Source organism: Amblyomma americanum, chromosome 4 (genome assembly GCF_052857255.1).
Source record: "Amblyomma americanum isolate KBUSLIRL-KWMA chromosome 4, ASM5285725v1, whole genome shotgun sequence".
Lineage (NCBI taxonomy): Eukaryota > Metazoa > Arthropoda > Arachnida > Ixodida > Ixodidae > Amblyomma > Amblyomma americanum.
In genome coordinates this window covers 93,373,119-93,393,288 of record NC_135500.1, presented here as the reverse complement: position 1 = coordinate 93,393,288, position 20,170 = coordinate 93,373,119, and the positions used below count along the sequence as shown (strand labels likewise).

General features: G+C 48.2%; 1 protein-coding gene across 1 annotated transcript; it reads right to left on the bottom strand.

Annotated features, from left to right (window-relative positions):
- Positions 1-5,661: 5,661 nt before the first annotated feature.
- LOC144129669 (uncharacterized) lies at positions 5,662-13,439 on the bottom strand. Its single transcript, XM_077663775.1, has 2 exons — positions 13,003-13,439; positions 5,662-7,998 (listed from the first exon to the last, which is right to left on the bottom strand). The coding sequence occupies exons 1-2, from the start codon at positions 13,108-13,110 to the stop codon at positions 5,662-5,664; spliced, it is 2,445 nt and encodes an 814-aa protein (XP_077519901.1). The 5' UTR covers positions 13,111-13,439.
- Between the last annotated feature and the right edge of the window lie 6,731 nt (positions 13,440-20,170).

Genomic DNA, 20,170 nt, shown 5'->3' with positions numbered 1-20,170 from the left:
TCAGCCCTACTACACCCACTGCAGGGCAAAGTCCTCTCCCATGTCTCTCCAATTAACCCTATCCTTTGCCAGCTGCATCCACCCTTTGCCTGAAAACTCCTTAATCTCATCCGCCCATCTAACCTTCTGCCGCCCCCTGCTACGCTTACTTTCTCTTGGAACCCACTCCGTTACCCTTAAAGACCAGCGGTTATCTTGCCTTCGCATTACATGCCCTGCCCAAGCCCATTTCTTTCTCTTGATTTCGACTAGGATGTCATAAACCCGTGTTTGTTCCCTCACCCACTCTGCCCGCTTCCGATCTCTTAACGTTACACCTATCATTTTTCTTTCCATGGCTCGCTGCGTTGTCCTTAACTTAAGCTGAACTCTTTTCGTTAGCCTCCACGTTTCTGCCCCGTAGGTGAGTACCGGTAAGATTATGCTGTTGTACACTTTCCTCTTGAGGGAAATTGGTAAACTGCCACTCATGATCTGCGAGAATTTGCCATATGCGCTCCACCCCATTCTTATCCTTCTAGTTATCTCCCTCTCATGATCCGGATCAGCTGTCACTACCTGCCCTAAGTAGACGTATTCCGGCACAATTTCTAGGCTCTCGCTGCCAATTGTGAACTGTTGTTCCCTTGCTAGGCTGTTGAACATTACCTTGGTTTTCTGCATGTTAATTTTTAGACCCATCGATCTGCTCTGCCTGTCTAACTCGTTGATCATGATTTGCAGTTCACCTCCTGAATGACTCAGCAAGGCAATGTCATCAGCAAATCTCAGATTATTTAGGTATTCTCCATTTATTCTTATTCCCAACTGTTCCCAATTCAGGCCTCGAAATACCTCCTGCAAACATGCGGTGAACAGCATTGGCGAGATGGTGTCTCCTTGCCTGACGCCCTTCCTTATTGGAATTTTATTGCTGACTTTATGGAGGACTATAGTAGCTGTGCAGTTGCTATATATATCTTCCAGTATTTTGACATAACGCTCTTCTACCCCCTGATTACGCAATGCCTGTATGACTGCTGAGGTTTCCACTGAGTCGAATGCTTTCTCGTAATCAATGAAAGCTATATATAGAGGTTGGTTATATTCTGCGCATTTCTCTATCACCTGATTGATGGTGTGAATATTGTCACGGTGTTGGTGACAAGAGAGGACCTGTTAGAAGGCAGGGCTCGGCAGCACGTCCTTCAGTTGGCGAGACGGCGAACTTCAACGTCTTTCAAAACGAGAGCACCACGAGCGTCGTCTTCTTTCCGAGCGCCACGAACGCCACCTGGCATTCCTCCCCTCTTAAAAAAAAAAAAAAGAAGCCCCAAAAATGCCACTTCGGTTACCAGGAGCTGAAATTTCTCGGCCATGTCGTCAGCGCCGCCGGCGTGAAGCCCGACCCCGACAAGCTGGCCGCGGTTGCGGAATTTCCACTGCCACGTGACAAGAAAGCTGTTCGGCGCTTCCTAGGGCTCTGCAGTTACTATCGGCGTTTTATCGAAAATTTCGCTGACCTCGCAGAACCGCTGACTCGCCTCACCCGTGACACCACACCTTTTGTTTGGTCCCACGAGCAAGAAATGGCTTTCGCCGAGCTCCGCCTGCGACTTCAAACGCCGCCCGTTCTTGCCCATTTTGATGAGCGAGGTGACACTGAGATACACACCGACGCCAGCAACATCGGCCTCGGCGCGGTTCTCGTGCAACGCCAGGATGGCGTTGAACGAGTCATCGCTTATGCAAGCCGCGCTCTGTCACGCGCAGAGATGAACTATTCGACGACAGAAAAAGAATGCCTCGCCATTATTTGGGCTGCTGCGAAATTTCGCCCCTATCTTTATGGACGCCCTTTCAAAGTGGTTACTGACCACCACTCCTTGTGTTGGTTGACCAACCTGCGTGACCCGTCTGGACGCCTGGCGCGATGGAGCCTTCGCCTGCAGGAGTTTGACCTCACCATTGTTTATAAGTCCGGACATAAGCATGAAGACGCCGACACCCTCTCTCGTGCGCCTGTCGAACTCGCAACCCCCGACACGGACGACGACATCAGTTTCCTTGGGGCTATCAATTCTTCTGATTTCTCAACCCAACAACGCGCCGATCCAGTGCTACGACCCCTCATCGATTATTTGGAAGGCCAGCCAGCCACCGTTCCTAAATGTTTTTCTCGACACCTGTCGTCGTTTTCCCTGCAACGAGGCGTGCTCTATAAGAAGAACCCTGGTTCCAGTTCGCGCGCGTATCTCCTCGTCGTGCCGACAACACTTCAGGAGGAAATACTTTCTGCGTGCCATGACGAACCAACCTCTGGCCATTTAGGATACTCTCGCACGCTTTCCAGAATCCGCTAGCTGTTCTACTGGCCCAAACTCGCCACTGTTGTCAAACGCTATGTGCAGAGCTGTCGGCAATGTCAGCGCCGTAAGGCCCCGACCGCCAAGCCTCCGGGACTCCTTCAACCTATTGCACTACCCCGCACCTCCACCAGATTTGTCACGGTGTTGGTGACAAGAGAGGACCTGTTAGAAGGCAGGGCTCGGCAGCACGTCCTTCAGTTGGCGAGACGGCGAACTTCAACGTCTTTCAAAACGAGAGCACCACGAGCGTCGTCTTCTTTCCGAGCGCCACGAACGCCACCTGGCAATATGATCTATTGTAGAATATCCTTTACGAAAGCCTGCCTGATCATTTGGTTGATTAAAGTCTAACGTTGCCCTGACTCTATTAGCGATTACCTTAGTAAATACTTTGTAGGCAACGGATAGTAAGCTGATCGGCCTGTAATTTTTCAAGTCCTTGGCGTCTCCCTTCTTATGAATTAAGATAATGTTTGCATTCTTCCAAGCTTCTGGTACAGTTGAGGTCTTAAGGCATTGCGTATACAGGGTGGCTAGTTTTTCTATCACGATGTCCCCTCCATCCTTCAACAGATCTGCTGTTACCTGATCCTCCCCAGCTGCTTTTCCCCTTTTCATTGCTTCTAAGGCTTTCTTTACTTCATCTTTCATTACTGGCGGGATGACGCATTGCTGTGCACTGCTGTCTTTCTCATTAGCGTTCTGATTACATTGGCTACTGTACAGGTCTGTGTAGAACTCTTCGGCTACGTTAACTATCTTATCCATATTGCTAATGACATTGCCCTGCTTGTCTCTTAATGCATACATCTGGTTTTTACCTATGCCTAGTTTCCTCTTCACTGTTTTTAGGCTACCTCCGTTCTTTAGAGCATGCTCGATTCTCTCCATATTAAACTTCCTTATGTCGGCTACCTTGCGCTTATTTATTAACTTTGATAGCTCCGTTAGTTCTATTCTATCGGTAGTGTTAGATGCCTTCATGTTTTGGCGCTTCTTAATCAGATCTTTCGTCACCTGAGATAGCTTCCCGGTATCTTTTCGAACTGGCCTACCGCCTACTTCTACTGCGCACTCCGTAATTATTGATGTCAGGTTATCGTGCATTGAATGAACATCAAGATCATCTTCATCAGTTAAAGCCGAGTATCTGTTTTGCAGCGCTATCCTAAACTCCTGTGCTTTCCCTATTACGGCTAACTCGTTAATGGTCTTCTTCTTCGCTAGCTTCTTCCGTTCCCTCTTCAAGTCTAGGCTAATTCTAGACCTTACCATTCTATGGTCGCTGCAACGCACCCTTCCGAGGACGGCCACATCCTGAATGATGCCAGGTTTAGCGCAAAGTATGAAGTCTATTTCATTTTTAATCTCACCATTGGGGCTCTTCCAGGTCCACTTCCTGTTTTCTCGTTTGCGGAAGAAGGTATTCATGATCCGTAAATTATTTCTATCCGCGAATTCGACTAATTACTCTCCCCTGCTATTTCTAGAGCCTATCCCATAATCACCTACCGCGTGGTCGTCAGCCTGCTTCTTGCCCACCTTCGCATTGAAGTCGCCCATCAGTACAGTGTACTGCGATTTTACTCTATTCATTGCTGATTCTACGTCCTCAAAGAAGCTTTCAACGGTCTGGTCATCATGGCTGGATGTGGGTGCGTAGGCCTGCACCACTTTCAGCTTGTACCTCCTATTCAGCCTAATTACTATAGCTGCTACCCTCTCGTTAATACTGTAGAACTCCTCTACGTTGCCAGCTATATCCTTATTAATGAGGAAACCCACACCTAGTTCTCGTCTACCCTCTAACCCGCGATAGCACAGTATGTGTCCGTCCTTTAGTACTGTATACGCCTCACCTGTCCTCCTAACTTCGCTAAGCCCTATCACATACCATTTAATTCCCGCTAGTTCCTCGAACAGCACTGCTAGGCTAGCCTCACTAGCTAAAGTTCTAGCGTTAAACGTTGCCAGGTTCAGATTCCAATGGCGGCCTGTCCGGAGCCAGAGATTCTTAGCACCCTCCGCTGCGTCACAGGTCTGACTGCCGCCGTGGTCAGTTGCTCTGCAGCCGCTGGGGACTGAGGGCCGAGGGTTAATTGGTTTGATCATAGAAGGTTGTGGCCAAGTACTACACCAGAGTGGCCAAATCCTGCTCTGGTGAGAGAGTGCGTTGTCGGTTCTGGTCACCGAGATAAGGCCGCACTCCAGGCCTGGTTATGCAATTCCATCGACACGCGGATTTTTTTTTTTTTAAACCCGGTGGAGAATTGCGCGGCACCAGGATTTGAACCCCGGTCCTCTTGCACGCGAGGCGGATGTTCTACCTCTACGCCATCGCTGCTCTACTCACCTGTATTAAATGCTTAATACTGAGACTTATGAAGCTTCGGTTGAAGTTTAAGTGCTGTCCCATTGGCAGAAGTGAATTAAAGAAATAAGGCAGAAAAGAAGCGAATAAAGTTATGAACAAGTTGATAACGTACAGGAAAAAATATGTGAACAGACAGTTTGGTACACACTTCATTTCACACAACACCTGAAATGCACACCGCAAAAATATTGGCACTTACAGGTCGTTCAGATTCTAACCGTATAACTGCAAGTCGCACAAGGAGACGCTTGTGGGGCATTAACGCCGCTTAAAACGTCAGAAAATTGGCGTTACGCGGAACACCGGGCTCATGAGGGCGGACTGCTGTCGCAGGCCTTCGTCTACTTTCTGTGCACTTTCAGGCACACTTCTGTTGAGGAAGCAGTGAGATGTGTGCAAATGCTCCTAAGGCGACAAAAGAGAACATCAAGACGCAAAATTACCCATAGTTCCCAACATAAGCATATTACAGGCACGTCCGCATTCAGTAACTCATACAAATATGTTCCCAAGCGGTCATCGCCAAGGAAAGAAAGAAGTATGAAAACAGCACTTGATCAATGCACTGATGCTGAAAATCAGGAATGTAACACTTTAACGCCGTCCATAACGAACAAACGCTTCATCGGCTGCGTTGCAGCACGGCTGGCATTTTCATATCTCGCCAATGCAGTTCCCACTTGTGGCGAGGTCGAAGCACTCGGCCACGAAGAAGAGCCTGTCATCCGCAAGGCTCCGCTCTCTGGAAGAAGAGCCTGTTGACCGCAAGGCTCTGCTCTCAGGAAGAGCCTGTCATCCGTAAGGTTCCGAAGAGCCTGTCATCCGCAAGGCTCCGCTGTCTGGAAGAAGAGCCTGAAAGAAGAGCCTGTCGACCGCAAGGTTCCGCTTTCAGGAAGAGCCTGTCATCCGCAAGGCTCCGCTCTGTGGAAGAAGAGCCTGTCATCCGCAAGGCTCCATTCTCTGGAAGAGCCTGTCGGCTGCAAGGCTCGCTCTCAGGAAGAGCCTGTCATCCGCAAGGCTCTGCTCTCTGGAAGAAGAGCCTGTCATCCGCAAGGCTCCATTCTTTGGAAGAAGAGCCTGTCGACCGCAAGGCTCCGCTCTCAGGAAGAGCCTTTCATCCGCAAGGCTCCGCTCTCTGGAAGAAGAGCCTATCATCCGCAAGGCTCTATTCTCTGGAAGAGCCTGTCGTCGGCAAGGCTCCGCTCTCTGGAAGAAGAGCCTGTACTCTCCAAGGCTGCGCTCTCTGAAAGAAGAGTCTGTCGTCCGCAAGCCTCCGTTCTCTGGAAGAAGAGCGTGTTGTCCGCAAGGCTCCATTCTCTGGAGGAAGAACCTGTCGTCCGCAAGGCTCCGCTCTCTGGAAGAAGAGCCTGTCGTCCGCAAGCCTCCGTTCTCTAGAAGAAGAGCCTGTCGTCCGCAAGGTTCCACTCTCTGGAAAGAGCATCGGTAGGGTGTCACCTCACGCTCAGTTCGCAGGTTTTCATACCGCCAGTAACAACTTCTTGTACTCATGGTTAGGGACCTCTCCGGGAGTGATTTCGTGGTACCGGCCTTGGTGGAGTCGCTGACGTAAGTATCACGACAAGCATGTTGCTGGTAGTGGTGGGGCTCATAAAAGGGCCCCCTTGCAGTTTCGTCTGTCACTTGCCTCGGTGTGTCGTCGTAGTTGAATTCAGACGGCTGGCCACAACTATACAGGGGCAATAGAGAGTATTCATCGGATGCTGTGAATGCGCCCTGTACGATCCACATGTGGACCAGCACGGGCGTGGGCTTCAGGAAGCTCAGGTTATGATGCTGCCGCCACGATTCGACAAGCAGTAAGGTCTTCCAGCTGAAGAAAAAGCTGCTTTCGGTGCTGGACTGTGTAAACACGCTTTCAAGGCAACTCTCAGTGCTCCACTGGGCCGTTCGCTTTGTGGCCATTAAATAGATTACAGCAATTCTTTGGCATATCCCGGCATTAGCTAGTATGTCCGGACCATTTCGTGCGCGTGCCTTATTTACTTGATTTTCAAGAAACAGGCTCGACGAAGCCGTGCGTGTGCTGTTTTGTACTTGAATAAGGCAGCAGCAGAAGATGCTTGATGACCAGGAAGGGACTACGGTAAAAAGTGTGCCCCCGTCACTTTCTTGGTCAACCATCCAGCCGAGCTTTGTGACCATAAAAAGGCCAAGGGTGAGGGTGAGTGCCTCCCGCGTCGCAGTGCTGCGTCTCGGAAGGTAACCGGCCACTCTGAGCAGCCCGAGGTTCGAGATATGAAGCTCATTGTTGGCATAAAATAGGAGTTTAAAGTGGAAATACTCTGTGAAATGCGGGATGCCATGGCCTGTAAGAATGCCGAAGGTCACTGATTCAGCGAAAACGTGGACTGCCGACTTCTGTTTCCTATCGGCCATATTGTTCTCCAACATTTCCAGCGTCAGCCAATCCATCTCCTGGATAGCAGCGGCGAGTTCCACGGCTTGCGACTGGGTAAAGCCTATAAGGCCCGGCACACAACGAGCGTTGTTCTTGCAGTGATGCGAAGGCGGAGCGCCTCTTCCTTGGTCCGTGATCACATGCATCAAAACTATCCAGGCGCGAAATGCGGCGCTCCTTCCGATCTCCGGCAGAGGAACTCCCGTCCCGCCTCTGTAAGGTGCCAGATCTAAGGTCACCTGGAACCACAAGCTGTGGTTCCAATTTTTGGAGAAGTGATGCAATGTCCCGAAAAAGTACCTGATGGATATAATAGAGCATGAGAGGTGGTGTTCGAATATGAAGGTTTTCAGGTCCCTTAGGCTGTTAGTAAATTGCATCCAGGACGTAATCAAAGAGGGTACTCTTTGTCGGACACGCCATGTCGTGTTTGCTGCAGTATGACTAAATCTGACATATTCAGAAGCCTTCTCGGCGACATAGACGAGAGCATGGTTGTACATCATGTCCTCTGTGAGTACACTGTGGAGCTGTTTCCAGCCGTCATACAGAGACTGAGAGGAAATTCTGTAGGAGTTTTGATGCCAATTGGTGGAAGGTTCGATGTGAGCCCGGTACTTCTTGCACCCTGTACTGGGACAGCTGGAGTTTAGCGGTAAATACAGGTTGGCTACTTGGTGTCGACGTGAGCTTGTGCGCCAAAATTTACTGCGCTTGAATTGCATCCACTTCGCCACCCTCAAGAAGTCGAGCGTCGCAAGGGCAATGGTAATAATTTTTGGGAGTACCAAAACCTTGATCCATGAGTTCAAGCTCCAAGTCGCCAGAGAAGCCTTAACTCGAACGTCACAGGTAACCTGCGTTCGTGAAAAAGCAAGGAGAACGTTAATTTCGTTACGTAAAACAGAAGAGCTGAATAATTAGGTTAATATTCATTCATACGCCTTCACTACGCGTGGGTTATGAGAAGCAAAAAGAAAACGAAAAACTAGAAACATATTGCAGCGACTAGACATTTTCGAGCGGTGCTATGTTCAGGTAACGGGATGGCTTACCGAGCATTTTCCAGTAAGTGAAAGATTACTGAAAAGCGGAAAATATTAAGTTGCTTTTGCTGCAAGCTCATGCATTTTAATATGTTAGAAATTGGCAGGTGTATTTTAATACGATCGCATAACTGAAATTTATAAATTAATTACACGGCTCATCAAACTATAAAAGACAGTTAGGTGAGCATAATTAACCAATACAAAAGCATACACTAATATAGTTATTGTTTTTTGTAGCAGCAGTACGCGAGAAAAAATCTTATTTTCGCGGGAGAGTTGGGTACTCCAATGAATGACCTTGAGTTGTGTCTCTGGCAGCTAGAACAGCGATATATTAAAAAAAAACAGATGCTAGAAATTCAGCTTCTCTAATGCTGGTAGCATTTGCTAGTCTTTCTAGAAAGGGTAATAAAACTATTTGAATTAATAGAACGTATCTTGTCGACAATTTTAGGGAATCAGGGAGACATGCTTTGCATGTGAGGGAAGGTAAAGTAAAATGCTCCATATATCCTTCGTTTTATATGGATTGGTAAAAATATCGCATCTGAAGTTTTTTTTCACGCTACTGGTTTTGACTGGTTTTACTCCTGAATGAAAATAGCAGGGCGCCTGGTGCCCAGGAGCATCTGCTCATGTTAAGGTTAAAAGGCAGCAGCAATATGGGAGCGTTTATGTTAGAAAGGGTCGTTAGCCCCCTTCATAACGTAGAATCGTGACACGACTACTTGTGTCACCGCTCTGCCGCACACTAAAACCATTGCGCAGAACACGCTGGGAAAAAGTGGCACCGTTACATAGGCGCACGCCTGAATGCCGTGCGCTATATGTTGGCTTAGATTTAGAAAATGTTAGCTTGGGATCTTGGTATGCATGCAAAGGTCTTTTGTTTTAGAGCGAAGCCCTGAAGTGTCCGTTCGATTGAGCTGCGTCCCTTGAAGACGGCCTCATCGTAACCTACAGAGCTGACAAGCGGCACAACGAAGGATGAAAGAGAAGGAACACAAAACGCACTGTAGGATTAAATTTCCGCGATAGCAAAGTTACGAAGAAGGTGGAAGATGAGGGTACGGCGGAAGCCTAAGATAGACTCTGCTGCGGCGACCCGCTAAGGGATGGCGCAAGATTAGCGCACACCGTCGTCCGTTTACCCGAGGATAAGTTCACGGCTCTGGATCACTGTGAGCGCTTCCAGGGCCTAAACGGAGATTCACCTCTATTCGGCGCTGTGCGTTCTATCTGCAGTATCACCAAAACCGTTGCGCTCAAAACTCGCATTACCGGGAAGCGTAATCATAGGCCATTTTTTTTTGCTGAAACAATCAATGGCCGCAACGGTGCAGAATCGGATCTCCGATCTCGCGTGCAGTAGAAACTAGTAGCTGGTGTGTCACCACGGCGGGCTAAGGACTAAGACATAGACTGCCTCCTCAGATTTTTGAAACAGCTCGTGGCGTTACGATGGCTGACTTTTAAATGGAAGCTGCAGCTGCCAGTATCACCTAAGAGACCAAAAGCATCCTGATGTACCTCGAACTTATCACGTGTTTTTGCCTGGCTCACACCCGAGACACCAGGAATTGTGAAATCCGGGTTCAGGATTATTTAAATCCAGGTCACTCACGCAACACACTGAACAGCTTGAAGAATAGCGCCTCTGGATTGCTTGCGTGAGCTGTGACCAACCATAACAATAGTAATTGGCGCAGTAACTGTCTCGCATATCTCGGTGGACACTCGAGCCGCGCTGTAGGGGAATGAACAAATGAGGGAGTGTAAGACGAAAGAGAAAGAGGTGTTGTAGTGGAGGGCTCCGAAATGATTTCGACCGCCTGGGCTGTTTTAGCGCCCACTGACATCACACAGCACACGGGCGCCTTTTTCCGTTTCGTGTCCACCAAAATGCGTCCACCGTGGTGGGGTTCGCACCCGGGTACTCCAGCTCAACAGCCGAGCGCCCTACCCACTGAGCCATCGCGGCGGGTAATCAATTTAGGAGGTGTGTGCTGACGTGTGGTGACAACCCTAGGGCAACCTTGTACACCGAGCGGATGATGCTGTTTACTACCTCATAATCTTATCAGCGAATGCGATAGTAAGTGCAGGAGCATACTATCCTGGTGATGAGAAATGTTGGTGTTAGCCGGCAGAGGTCGTCCTCGTTCATGCCTCTACGGCGCGCACGCGAAAGAACAGCGCGCGACAAAGCAGCATGCGACAAAACAGCGCACAAAAACAGCACAGCGACAAAACAGCACAAGGAAATGACCCCAATGGTCGGGACGGAAGGTATGGTGCGTGTGTGTCGATGTGGAGCGGGATGAGGTCCCGACCTTTGAGGGCGGGTCGGCCCACTTTCCTCTCAGGGATGACAAGCAGTTCCGATATTTTTTGGGAGCATGTGAATCCGTTAGCCTGCACGAATATGCTGATGGTGTCAATGGCTCTCTAGGTGGAGCTCTGGATCTTCCCGTCAGAGCCAGTGTTGGTCCAGAGGGTGATATCGTCGGCGTATAGTGGGTGCTTTACGTGAGGTAGGGCGTTCAAAAGTTGGGAGGAGACCCCTCATGGTGAGGTTTAAGAGGAAAGGGGAGAAAAGAGCGCCTTGTGTGGTTCCTCTGGTGCCCAGGGTGATGATGTCAGTGCTGAATTCTGATACGTGGAGTTCTGCAGTGTGGTTCTGTAGGAAGTCTGCGATATAATTTTGGGTACGAGTGCCTACAATCATCTCAGCAAGAATTTTCAAAATTGAGGCGTGTGATAGGTTGTCAAACGCCTTGCTAACGTAGAGCCTATGGGGAACATCGCTGAAGTTTGCGGCGCTGATTGCAGCGCCATAACACACTGCCTAGGGAGAAGAGCAAGCAGTTTTGGGTAGTACTCTCAGTACTTTTCCGCGCCACCTACAGGCGCTTATTTCCGTGAGCCTCCGCGTCCTGTCGAAGGCGCACGTTCCGTGCGTCAGCTATCTGGGTTACGCCGAGAGAAGCTAGGCAATGAATGCTGTCAGCCAAACGCGGGTACCTAATCGCGCAGAATGTGTTCTCGCGTTTGCAGTGGCCCAAGCGGCTGACGAAAGCAGTTTTGAGTCACTGAAAGGAAAAATTGCAGTGCCACCTTGGAAGCGCAGGTTCCCCATGGCGCTTTTGCCATAGCCATCGTCGTCGTCTCAGTGCATGTGCAAGCAGCGAGTGTAATTTGTCTTTCTCTCACCTCTAGATTTTTTCAACCCTTCTATATGCACTTGGTGGCGTCAGTGGCCCGCATTATGCCAGTCCACAGGCAACGTGCGCTATTCACTCCTTTCTTACTTCAACATAATGTATACCTGAATCGCGCTATGAGTAGGCAGACTCCATCTACAACTTGAGGCAGTTATGTGCCTTTCCGTATTCTCAAAACTAGCCCAAGGTTTAGGGTCCCTTGATTTTGAGGAAAGGAACATCGCGCAACGTGCTCCCTGGGTCAGTGGACACCTCAATAGATCTTTGACGTAGTGCGTTGCGATGGTGTCCACCTGCAAAACATTGTGACAATGCACGTCATTGTTTTGGGTGCGGGGCAACTATACTGGCCAAAGCGTTTGGTTTCTGCGTGTGCCAAATGCAAAAACAACACATTTGAAAGGAACATGCAATAATATTTTGTTTATTTTATAATGCAGTGATGATGTACACCAGGCCGTTTAGAGCAACTGATGAAATTCTAGGAACGCTGATGATCCCTAATTATTTTTATTAACTGCAGCGGTCGGCCTACTAGGCCAAAACCACTACTTGCGTTTTCAGCCGCCCCTAACCATTGGGAAGTCAAATATGTTAGCGCCGCTCATTTAGCCTTCACGATTAGGACCTCACCAATGGCTACAGTAATTGTTTACACAGCCTAGGGCAGTGGTTATGTTAATTCCATGCTGTATTATATCAAATTCAGATGAAAAGCGTGCTCGAACACGGGCAGCAGGAGCAAATCTTCGAGCGATTCCGGTGGTTACGATGAAGAAAGAAATCAGTCTGCTCGGCAAGCCGCATAGCAAGCTCCAAGACATGGTGCAGATCTTTGTTAGTGTATTCACCCACAGCAGCTGTTTTTGCACAAGCGAGCCTGACCGATGAACTTTCGGTTTTGATATTTGCTTGAAGGCTAGGGTTGCACGCGTCTTCAGCCGTACTCTACTGTTTAATGCGTATCGCCATCTTCCGGCGGATTTGGGACGGCCCGGTAAGGCTCGCACAATAAAGAAGCAATACTCCCACATATCAGCTTTCGTCATGCGCCACGCTTTCTGTGTAACAATAATGAAAGTTCGGTGGAACTTAAGCTATGTAGTTCTTGGTAATGGCGCGTCTTTATATCACCCCCATGACGGTACGGTACAGATTTCTAGTGCAGACGCAGCTTTCCACGTGATGTATACCCTCCAGGTCGTAACATGTTGATTTCGCGCGCGAAACATTGCCTGCATTAGGCGAATACAATAGCGCCTCTCTGAGAAGTGCACAAAACTCGCTGATGCTTAGAATGAAATATTCAAAGGCGAAGCAAGAAGAGATGCAAATACAAGAAAAAGAGCCACCTACAAGACCTTCCGGTCAATGCCACTACATTTCATCTTGTATTTTGACATTCTCCGCTTGAGAATAAAGTACAAAGGCGCGGTACACTACATCCTACCGCAGTGTTATATGTATTGCAAAGGTGCACGTTTAAGCACGGTCGCAACGCCGCTGTAGCTAATTGTGTTGCTAATACACCGTCAAAGTAGATGACTGAAGCAGACTGTCTCCGGCTATGGCGTCATTTGTTCCTTACCTGGTCATCTTGCAGCGGTCGCCGTTGATCCCGCGCCTTCAGTGTCGCAGCCACTGGCACATCTGCATGGGCTCCGTCCATGGATGCGGACTGTCGTGGGCGCCCCATCTCAGACAACAGGACCACCTCGCGGAGGCTGCGGCGAAGGGATGCAGGACGGCACTGCTGAGGTACGACGATCCAGCCTCCCCAGAAGGCCTCCAGGTCGGAGCCAGCCCAGCTCGTAGTGGAGCCGTTGCGGGAGTCGGTAGGCACCTCGTCAGCTGTCGCTACGTTGCTGAACCTGACCGAGTCGACGCTGGCCTTAGGCAAAGCTCTCTCTCTAAGGCAGGAACCAGGGTGTTAGGCGGGAGTACCTGCTCTGGCAGTCTCGGAAGCTGGTCCTCTCGCTCGGTCAGTCCGCTGTCAGAGGCGGCAGCGCTGATGCTGCTGGTTCTTCGGGCGGCACGTTGCGAATGCAGCGCGAGGCACCTGCGGTCCCACGACCATCGTCTTCTTTTTCACGTCGCATGCATGCATGGCGAATACTGGGAGTGGTGAATTGGGCCCATGGTCATTTAGTAGAAGGCATGTGTAAAAAGAGCAGCCTTCCTACTTTCAGCAAAATTTATACAGTTGGACTTGAGTAGAGGGCACAAAATGTAAAATAAAATAGGCAGAGACACTTAAGACTGCTGACGGAATGCGAACACTTAAGTGTTCAGTCATGCAATGATGCAGAATGACAATAGTCATGACCCACTTTCTTTCGGCCTCCAACCTCACCCACATCTATAGACCTAACCTTACATTCACCTGACGTCCGTGTGCAGTGGTCAACTAGAGCTGACCGAATGGGAAGTGATCACTACCCGATATTTTTGTTTACTGCCGACTTCCATCTGCGCGGTCTTAAAATTTGCCATGTTGTTAATTGGCACAAATACAGTGAGCACTTAGCCTGTGTTTCCGGTGATGTGACAGACAAAATGATTTATGCTAAGATGGCTGCTACCACGGCGCTCAAGCTACCTGATCATTTTCCGACTCCGGATTTAAAACTCAGGAACCTCTGCGCAGCGCGAAGAAGGGCGGAGCGACAACTGTTGCGGTAGAAGGACGACAGAGCCTTGAAGACAACTTTCAACAGGCTAAACTGTGCCATTAGACCTCATGCGAACAAGCTCTGTAGGTCCCAGTGGGCATCCTTTTGCGCTAGTTTGACTGTTTTCTCACCGATAACGAGAATTTGGCGTGTCGTTGGCAGTCTTGCTGGTGGCTCTCGTCCGAGTAAACCTCTCGAGGCGCTTGCATTGCGCACGCAGATTGCTTGGCAGAGGAATTTGCGGATGCATTTATAAATTCCAGACCAGGCATTCATCCCGGCGCTCTGCCTGTTACGTCTCCGTCTGTTATGGACGCCCCGTTCACTCTTCGAGAACTACAGACAGCGCTCCACAGCCTGCGGCGTCACTGTGCACCAGGTCCTGACGGCATTACCAATCAAATGTTACAGAACCTGCCTCTGGAACACCGGAAGATGCTAGTAACCTATCTCAATCGAGTGTGGGAGTCTGGTGACGTTCCCCCTTCATGGAAGGTGGCTTGTGTAGTCCCACTGCTGAAGGCCAGCAAAGAGATGACAGACGCGGCCTCGCATCGTCCTGTATCGCTGACGTCTTGTGTGGCTAAGCTCATGGAGAAGATGGCAAGTAAGCGTTTGTCTTGGTGGCTTGAGGATAGAAGGGCACTACCAACATGCATGACTGGATTAAGGTTTAAGCGCGCAAGATAGCGTCCTGGACTTGATTAGCCACATTGAACATCAGAGTGCTTTTGGACTTTCAACACTAGCTATTTTCCTAGACGTATCAAAGGCTTATGATAGCGTCCTCCAGAGCTCAATGCTGAATAGTCTGCAGGTCATAGGCGTACAGGGCTATCTTCTGTGGTTCATTCACTCATTTCTCAGTGATCGTAAATTTCGAGTGCGGTTAGGCAGTACAATGAGCTCCGACAGGGCGGTATCGCGAGGGGTACCTCAAGGTAGTGTCCTGTCCCCAACGCTCTTTAATGTTGTCATGGCTGGTCTTCCCGCAAAAGTGCAAAAACATTGTAGGCATGTCCATATGTCGATATATGCAGACGACATTTGTCTTTGGTTAACCGGATATAAACACAAACGCTTAGCTCTATTAGCGCGACAGACCGTGCTTTCAGTTAAAAGTTACCTTCAATGTGTTGGGTTGACTCTCTCGGTGGAGAAATCTGACTTCGTCCTGTTTCCAGGTAGGGGACAACGGTATGCGCGGCTGAGCATAGACCTTGATCAGTCTTGCTTTCGTCAGGTTAACCACATACGTTTTTTGGCCGTCACTATTGACTCACGTCTACAGTGGCGACGAGCTGTGGACTCGAATTTGGCTTCACTATGTTCGCGTCTCAATGTGCTTCGTAGAGTTGCTATTGAGCAATGGGGAAACCATCCTGCTTCAATGATCAGGCTTCACGATGCTCTGGTGACAAGTCACATAATGTACCAGCTCCCTTTAATTTCCCCGTCGGTATCGCAGCTGGAACGCCTTGAGGTTTTGCACAGAATGGGACTAAGGAGGGCTCTCGGCGTTCCGCAGGCTGCTCCAAACAATGCAGTACTGTATGAGTCTCAATCAAAACCTCTTCGGCTAGCCGCTTCACAATGACTTTTGCTGCAAATTAGCCGCCTCAGAGAGACTGTTGCCGGGAGAGCGCTTCTACAGCGCCTTCGAAAGAGATCTGAGTCCCGGGCGTACATGGCTTTAAATACTCTTCGTTCTCTGGGTCTCGACCTTCGAGATCGACCTAAGACGTTGAAGCCACCTTGGTCCTTTCCGAGCCTCGATTGTTCCTTGACAATTCCCCACGTTCGCGCCAAGCGGAATTCTCCTTTAGCGGCAATGCGTTCGCTCGTACTGGAACATCTTGAGACTGAATATGCCAGTCATCTTCAAATTTTTACAGACGGCTCTGTGGACAAGGTCAGAGGATCTAGTGCAGCTGCTTTTCATATTCCGTCTTTGAAGTATGATTGGTCTGTTCGTTTTACTAAAAACGTGTCTTCCACAATGGCCGAAAGCGTTACCATAGAGGCAGCTCTAAAGAAGCTACGGTGTTGTACGCCTCAACCTACTGTCATAATTACGGATTCAAAATCTGCTCTTCAAAGGTTAGAGTACGGGTTCCCCACTGATTCCTTGAGTCTTAGATCCCTACGTTTGGTGCAGAATCTACATAGGAAAGGCTTCTCTATACGTTTTCAATGGGTGCCCTCGCACATAGGTGTCTTAGGCAACGAGATAGCAGACAACCTCGCCCATACAGCTCTCTCCGGGATTCCAGTACATAAAGTCCCTCATGAAGTCAAGCAAATGTTCAGAGATGTGGGGTTGTGCCACTTCAGTTCTTTGTGTAGCTCTCCTCATCAGCCATGTGTGACCAAGGGTCTCAAAAGGTACCAAGCCACTTTGCTGCACCGCATTCGCACGGATTCTGCTCGTACGCCGGCGTGGATGTATAAGTCTGGCCTAGCGTTGTCACCATTGTGTTCAACGTGTGACGTGTGTGGTGACATAGAGCATTACCTCTTGTGCTGTACTTTGTACAACGCGGAACGGGCTATGTTATTCGGATCCCTGAAGAAGGCAGGAGTTCCTCACAGTTCTCTTCAGGACATTGTTTTCCCGCGCGGGAGCCAGTCGAGTAGAAGGGATGCTTCTCGCCTTCTTCTACTTTACCTGCAGGACACGGATTTGGCCTCCACATGGTGACCTCAGGAGTGTCTATTTGGGTTTTTGCGGACAGTGTTTCTGTGATTTTTATTGAAGTGTCGCTACGGTGGAGCAATTGCCGGCAGCAACTGCAAGGCTAATCCCACCGGTAGTTTACAACCACTCAACTCAACTCAACTACGACGAATGATTGTGTATACTTTGTAGAAACTCTATTACCTTACATTCTATTACTTGTAAAGTGCTGAGTCATGATATGTTGCAGATTGATTTTGAGATTTGGGTCATGAGTGACTACGACTGACGACTCATAGTTCATAGGACGTCATGTTCCATTATTCATGAACATACATGTTCGCTATTACGCGTTCTGACATCACGCGCCGGCTCTTTCACGTTCTCCGAATTTCGTGATATAGGCGCCGGACGCCGTTTTGTGTGCTAATGGGACACAATGCTTAAAAAAAAAGGTATGGGCGTCATCTGTGAAGTTTCCTTTTGCAGGCCACTGTTTGGATTTTGCCCTCTGATTAATTCCGCCTTTGATTCCGCAGCCAGCGAATGACATTATTTTTTTGCCGGAGTTACGAGCTGGTCCACAGGTACGCGGTCGATGTCCCAAGCCTTGCAAATTAGGGTTTCCTAGCGTAATGTTACTCTCATACAGGCCAATACACCCTTATTGCAAGCACTGCAAAAAGACACACAATTGAATGCTTTTACTTTTTAAATTAGAGTCAGCATCATTGTGTTTAGATGACATCAATTAGCGGTTTTTGTCGCCTTAAAGACATTGCACATACGTGTCCCGACGGGGGACTGGCCAGGGTTCAGTGAGGAGTGCTAAGAGTAGAGGGTAATTTGGTGCTAAGCTAATGGTTGTACTTTGTGTAATAAGCCGAAGGAGAGAAAAAGAGGCGCCGACAAAGTGAGTCCCAATTCTGTAATGGGAATTTCAATATGCTTGCTTCTCTAATGCGCAGACTTAGGCAATAGAGTTGGAAATGCTCCAGTGGTTTTCCCTCTCTGCAAGCAGCGCAAAGGTTTGTGGGATTGAATCCACATCTACTCAAGTAAAGATTTAAGCGGGGGACCCTGCACCGCATGAGAGTCATCGCTACCTTACACTGCGTTGATTTGCACGCACGAGGCTTCCATGGGTACATGAGATGTTGGTGGTCTAAGGTAGAAAGAGTTAGCTGCACCTGGCTGTTATATGCAACGCTGAAAACGAGACATTCCGAAAAGAGTGAGATTAGGGGTGCTTCTGGTGACAGGTGCATTGAGAGCTGATTTTGCCAGGAAGTCAGCTGTAGCATATTGTAAAATACCGCAGTGACCTGGAATCCTTGGGAAGGACCCCTCTTTCATGCATCCAGGAATAAAATACTTGAGAGAGTGGCGCTAAAGAGCGTCCCTTGTGGACTCCAGTGCCAACAAAAGACAGAGAAAATCTGAGAGGAATATCACTTGGGAAACGTTGGAGGGAATGGGTGTGTATTCCGGGACTCGAAGCGAAACGCTCCAAGACAGAGACTGAAAAAAAGATGCCGCGACCGTCTGGAAGACGTTGAAGTAATGAGCGTTAGCTGTTTGGTTTACTATAATTGATATGAATGAGATTAAAGTGAGGTGCACCAATGTAGATACGAATGTCACATCTTAGATTCATAAGTAACGTCACCAGTCAATCACCAATCGGATATATCAGTGACGTCACCAATCAATCACAAGTTGGGTTGCTATATCAATTTAATATGGCGGCCGCTATATTGAATTCCTCGGATTTGGAAAATTTCTCGCTTAAGGGAGGTGGTAGCAGACCCCAAGAAATTGAGAAACGTGATGAGTAATAGCTAACGCTCTTAAAAAAATACCAACCGATTCCTTTTAGCTGTCCCCAGACGCGGCTGTAGCAATCACGGTGTGTTGCGGGAAATTGTCAAGGTTATCAGAGAGGAGATCTGTTAGTGCCCTGGCAGGCAGATGCTTTGCATTACGTGGAAAAAAATAAAAAAAGCAATATCCACAGGGGACATTGCTTAACCAACTGTGCATACAAAATCGAGATCCACACCAATGTTAAAATAAAAGATTAAGTAAAACAACTTGAGGGAGGCGTATCCTTGGCCTATGACGAGTGATAAAGAAAGCCGGGTGGGAGACAAAAATAGGTGTAGCCACATCAGGAGCAGACACAAATGCCCGGTGTTTTTAACTTCTTGGTCGCTTCATTTTTTCCCGTCACCGATATCCGACGGCTCTCGCCAGGATCCCTGCCATTGCGGTCACTTTGCGTTGAAAGGGCATTAACTTACAGAGCAGTATATGGCCATTTCCACGTCTAGGGCTTACAGGTGGGGTTCCCCAAGAGAGTGCGCTGAGACACTGTAACTTAAACAAAAGTATATTTTAACGACTTTTCTTGGAGTGGGGTGTAGAGCAATATTTTTTACTTATGACTGCATGATTCGTAATTATAAAACATGCAACTTTAATATACAGTGATTACAATCTCACCTATGCTTGATAAGTACTGTCGCAATCAAAAGTTTGCGGGCGCGAGTGTGTTAAAAAAAAAAATTATTCGGCGCGGTAGCGCAATCTAGTCGCCAGAAATGTGTCATTTTATGAGGGGACGCGCATGGTCTATCCAGTGTAAGAATATCACTTGGCAGGATACCGAGGCCGAGCTTTTTTTAAACATTTCTCGGATTATAGGAACCTGTAAACATCGACTGTGAGAGTAAATTCTGCAGTATACGGTTAATATCAAGAATGGTTTCCAAAACTTCGTCATACCCAACAGTTCTGAACAAAAGAATTTTTGTGCGAGAAACCATTTATTAAGGCAATATTTTCATATAATGCAAATTTTTTCTACGACAATCAATATATCCGCGGATCATCCGACGGCAATCTTGCATTTTTTATTAACGTTTTTTTTATCGTCCAAATCGTCCCTATTGCTAATCTCTGGCAGTCTTAACTGTTGGAGGCGATCGATGGAAACTCTTTAAAAGAAATATTTTGCTGCATATCAGAAGATTGGACCATTTCCTTCAATGTTTCCAAAACAGTGTCTTAGAATTTTTAACATTTTTATTCGATAATGTTGGACATGCCGTGTCTTTAGAGAACAGTGTTAGAATCCGTATCAATTCCTCTCTAAATAATATTGCGCTAAAGTACAAATATCGTGGCGTCAGTTTTCATGCAGTATAAAAGAATAATCATATTGGTCTTGTTCTGCCTTCTGGTAAATCCACCCACGGCCTTCATAATATGATTTGTAGGCGGCTGCAATACTTGGAGAAAAAAAAACGGGCGTACCTCACATTAATCTGTCATAATTATACTCCTGCCATTGCGGATCTCGAAGACGCGTCATCAGTAACATCGGAAGTACTGCGCATTAAGCT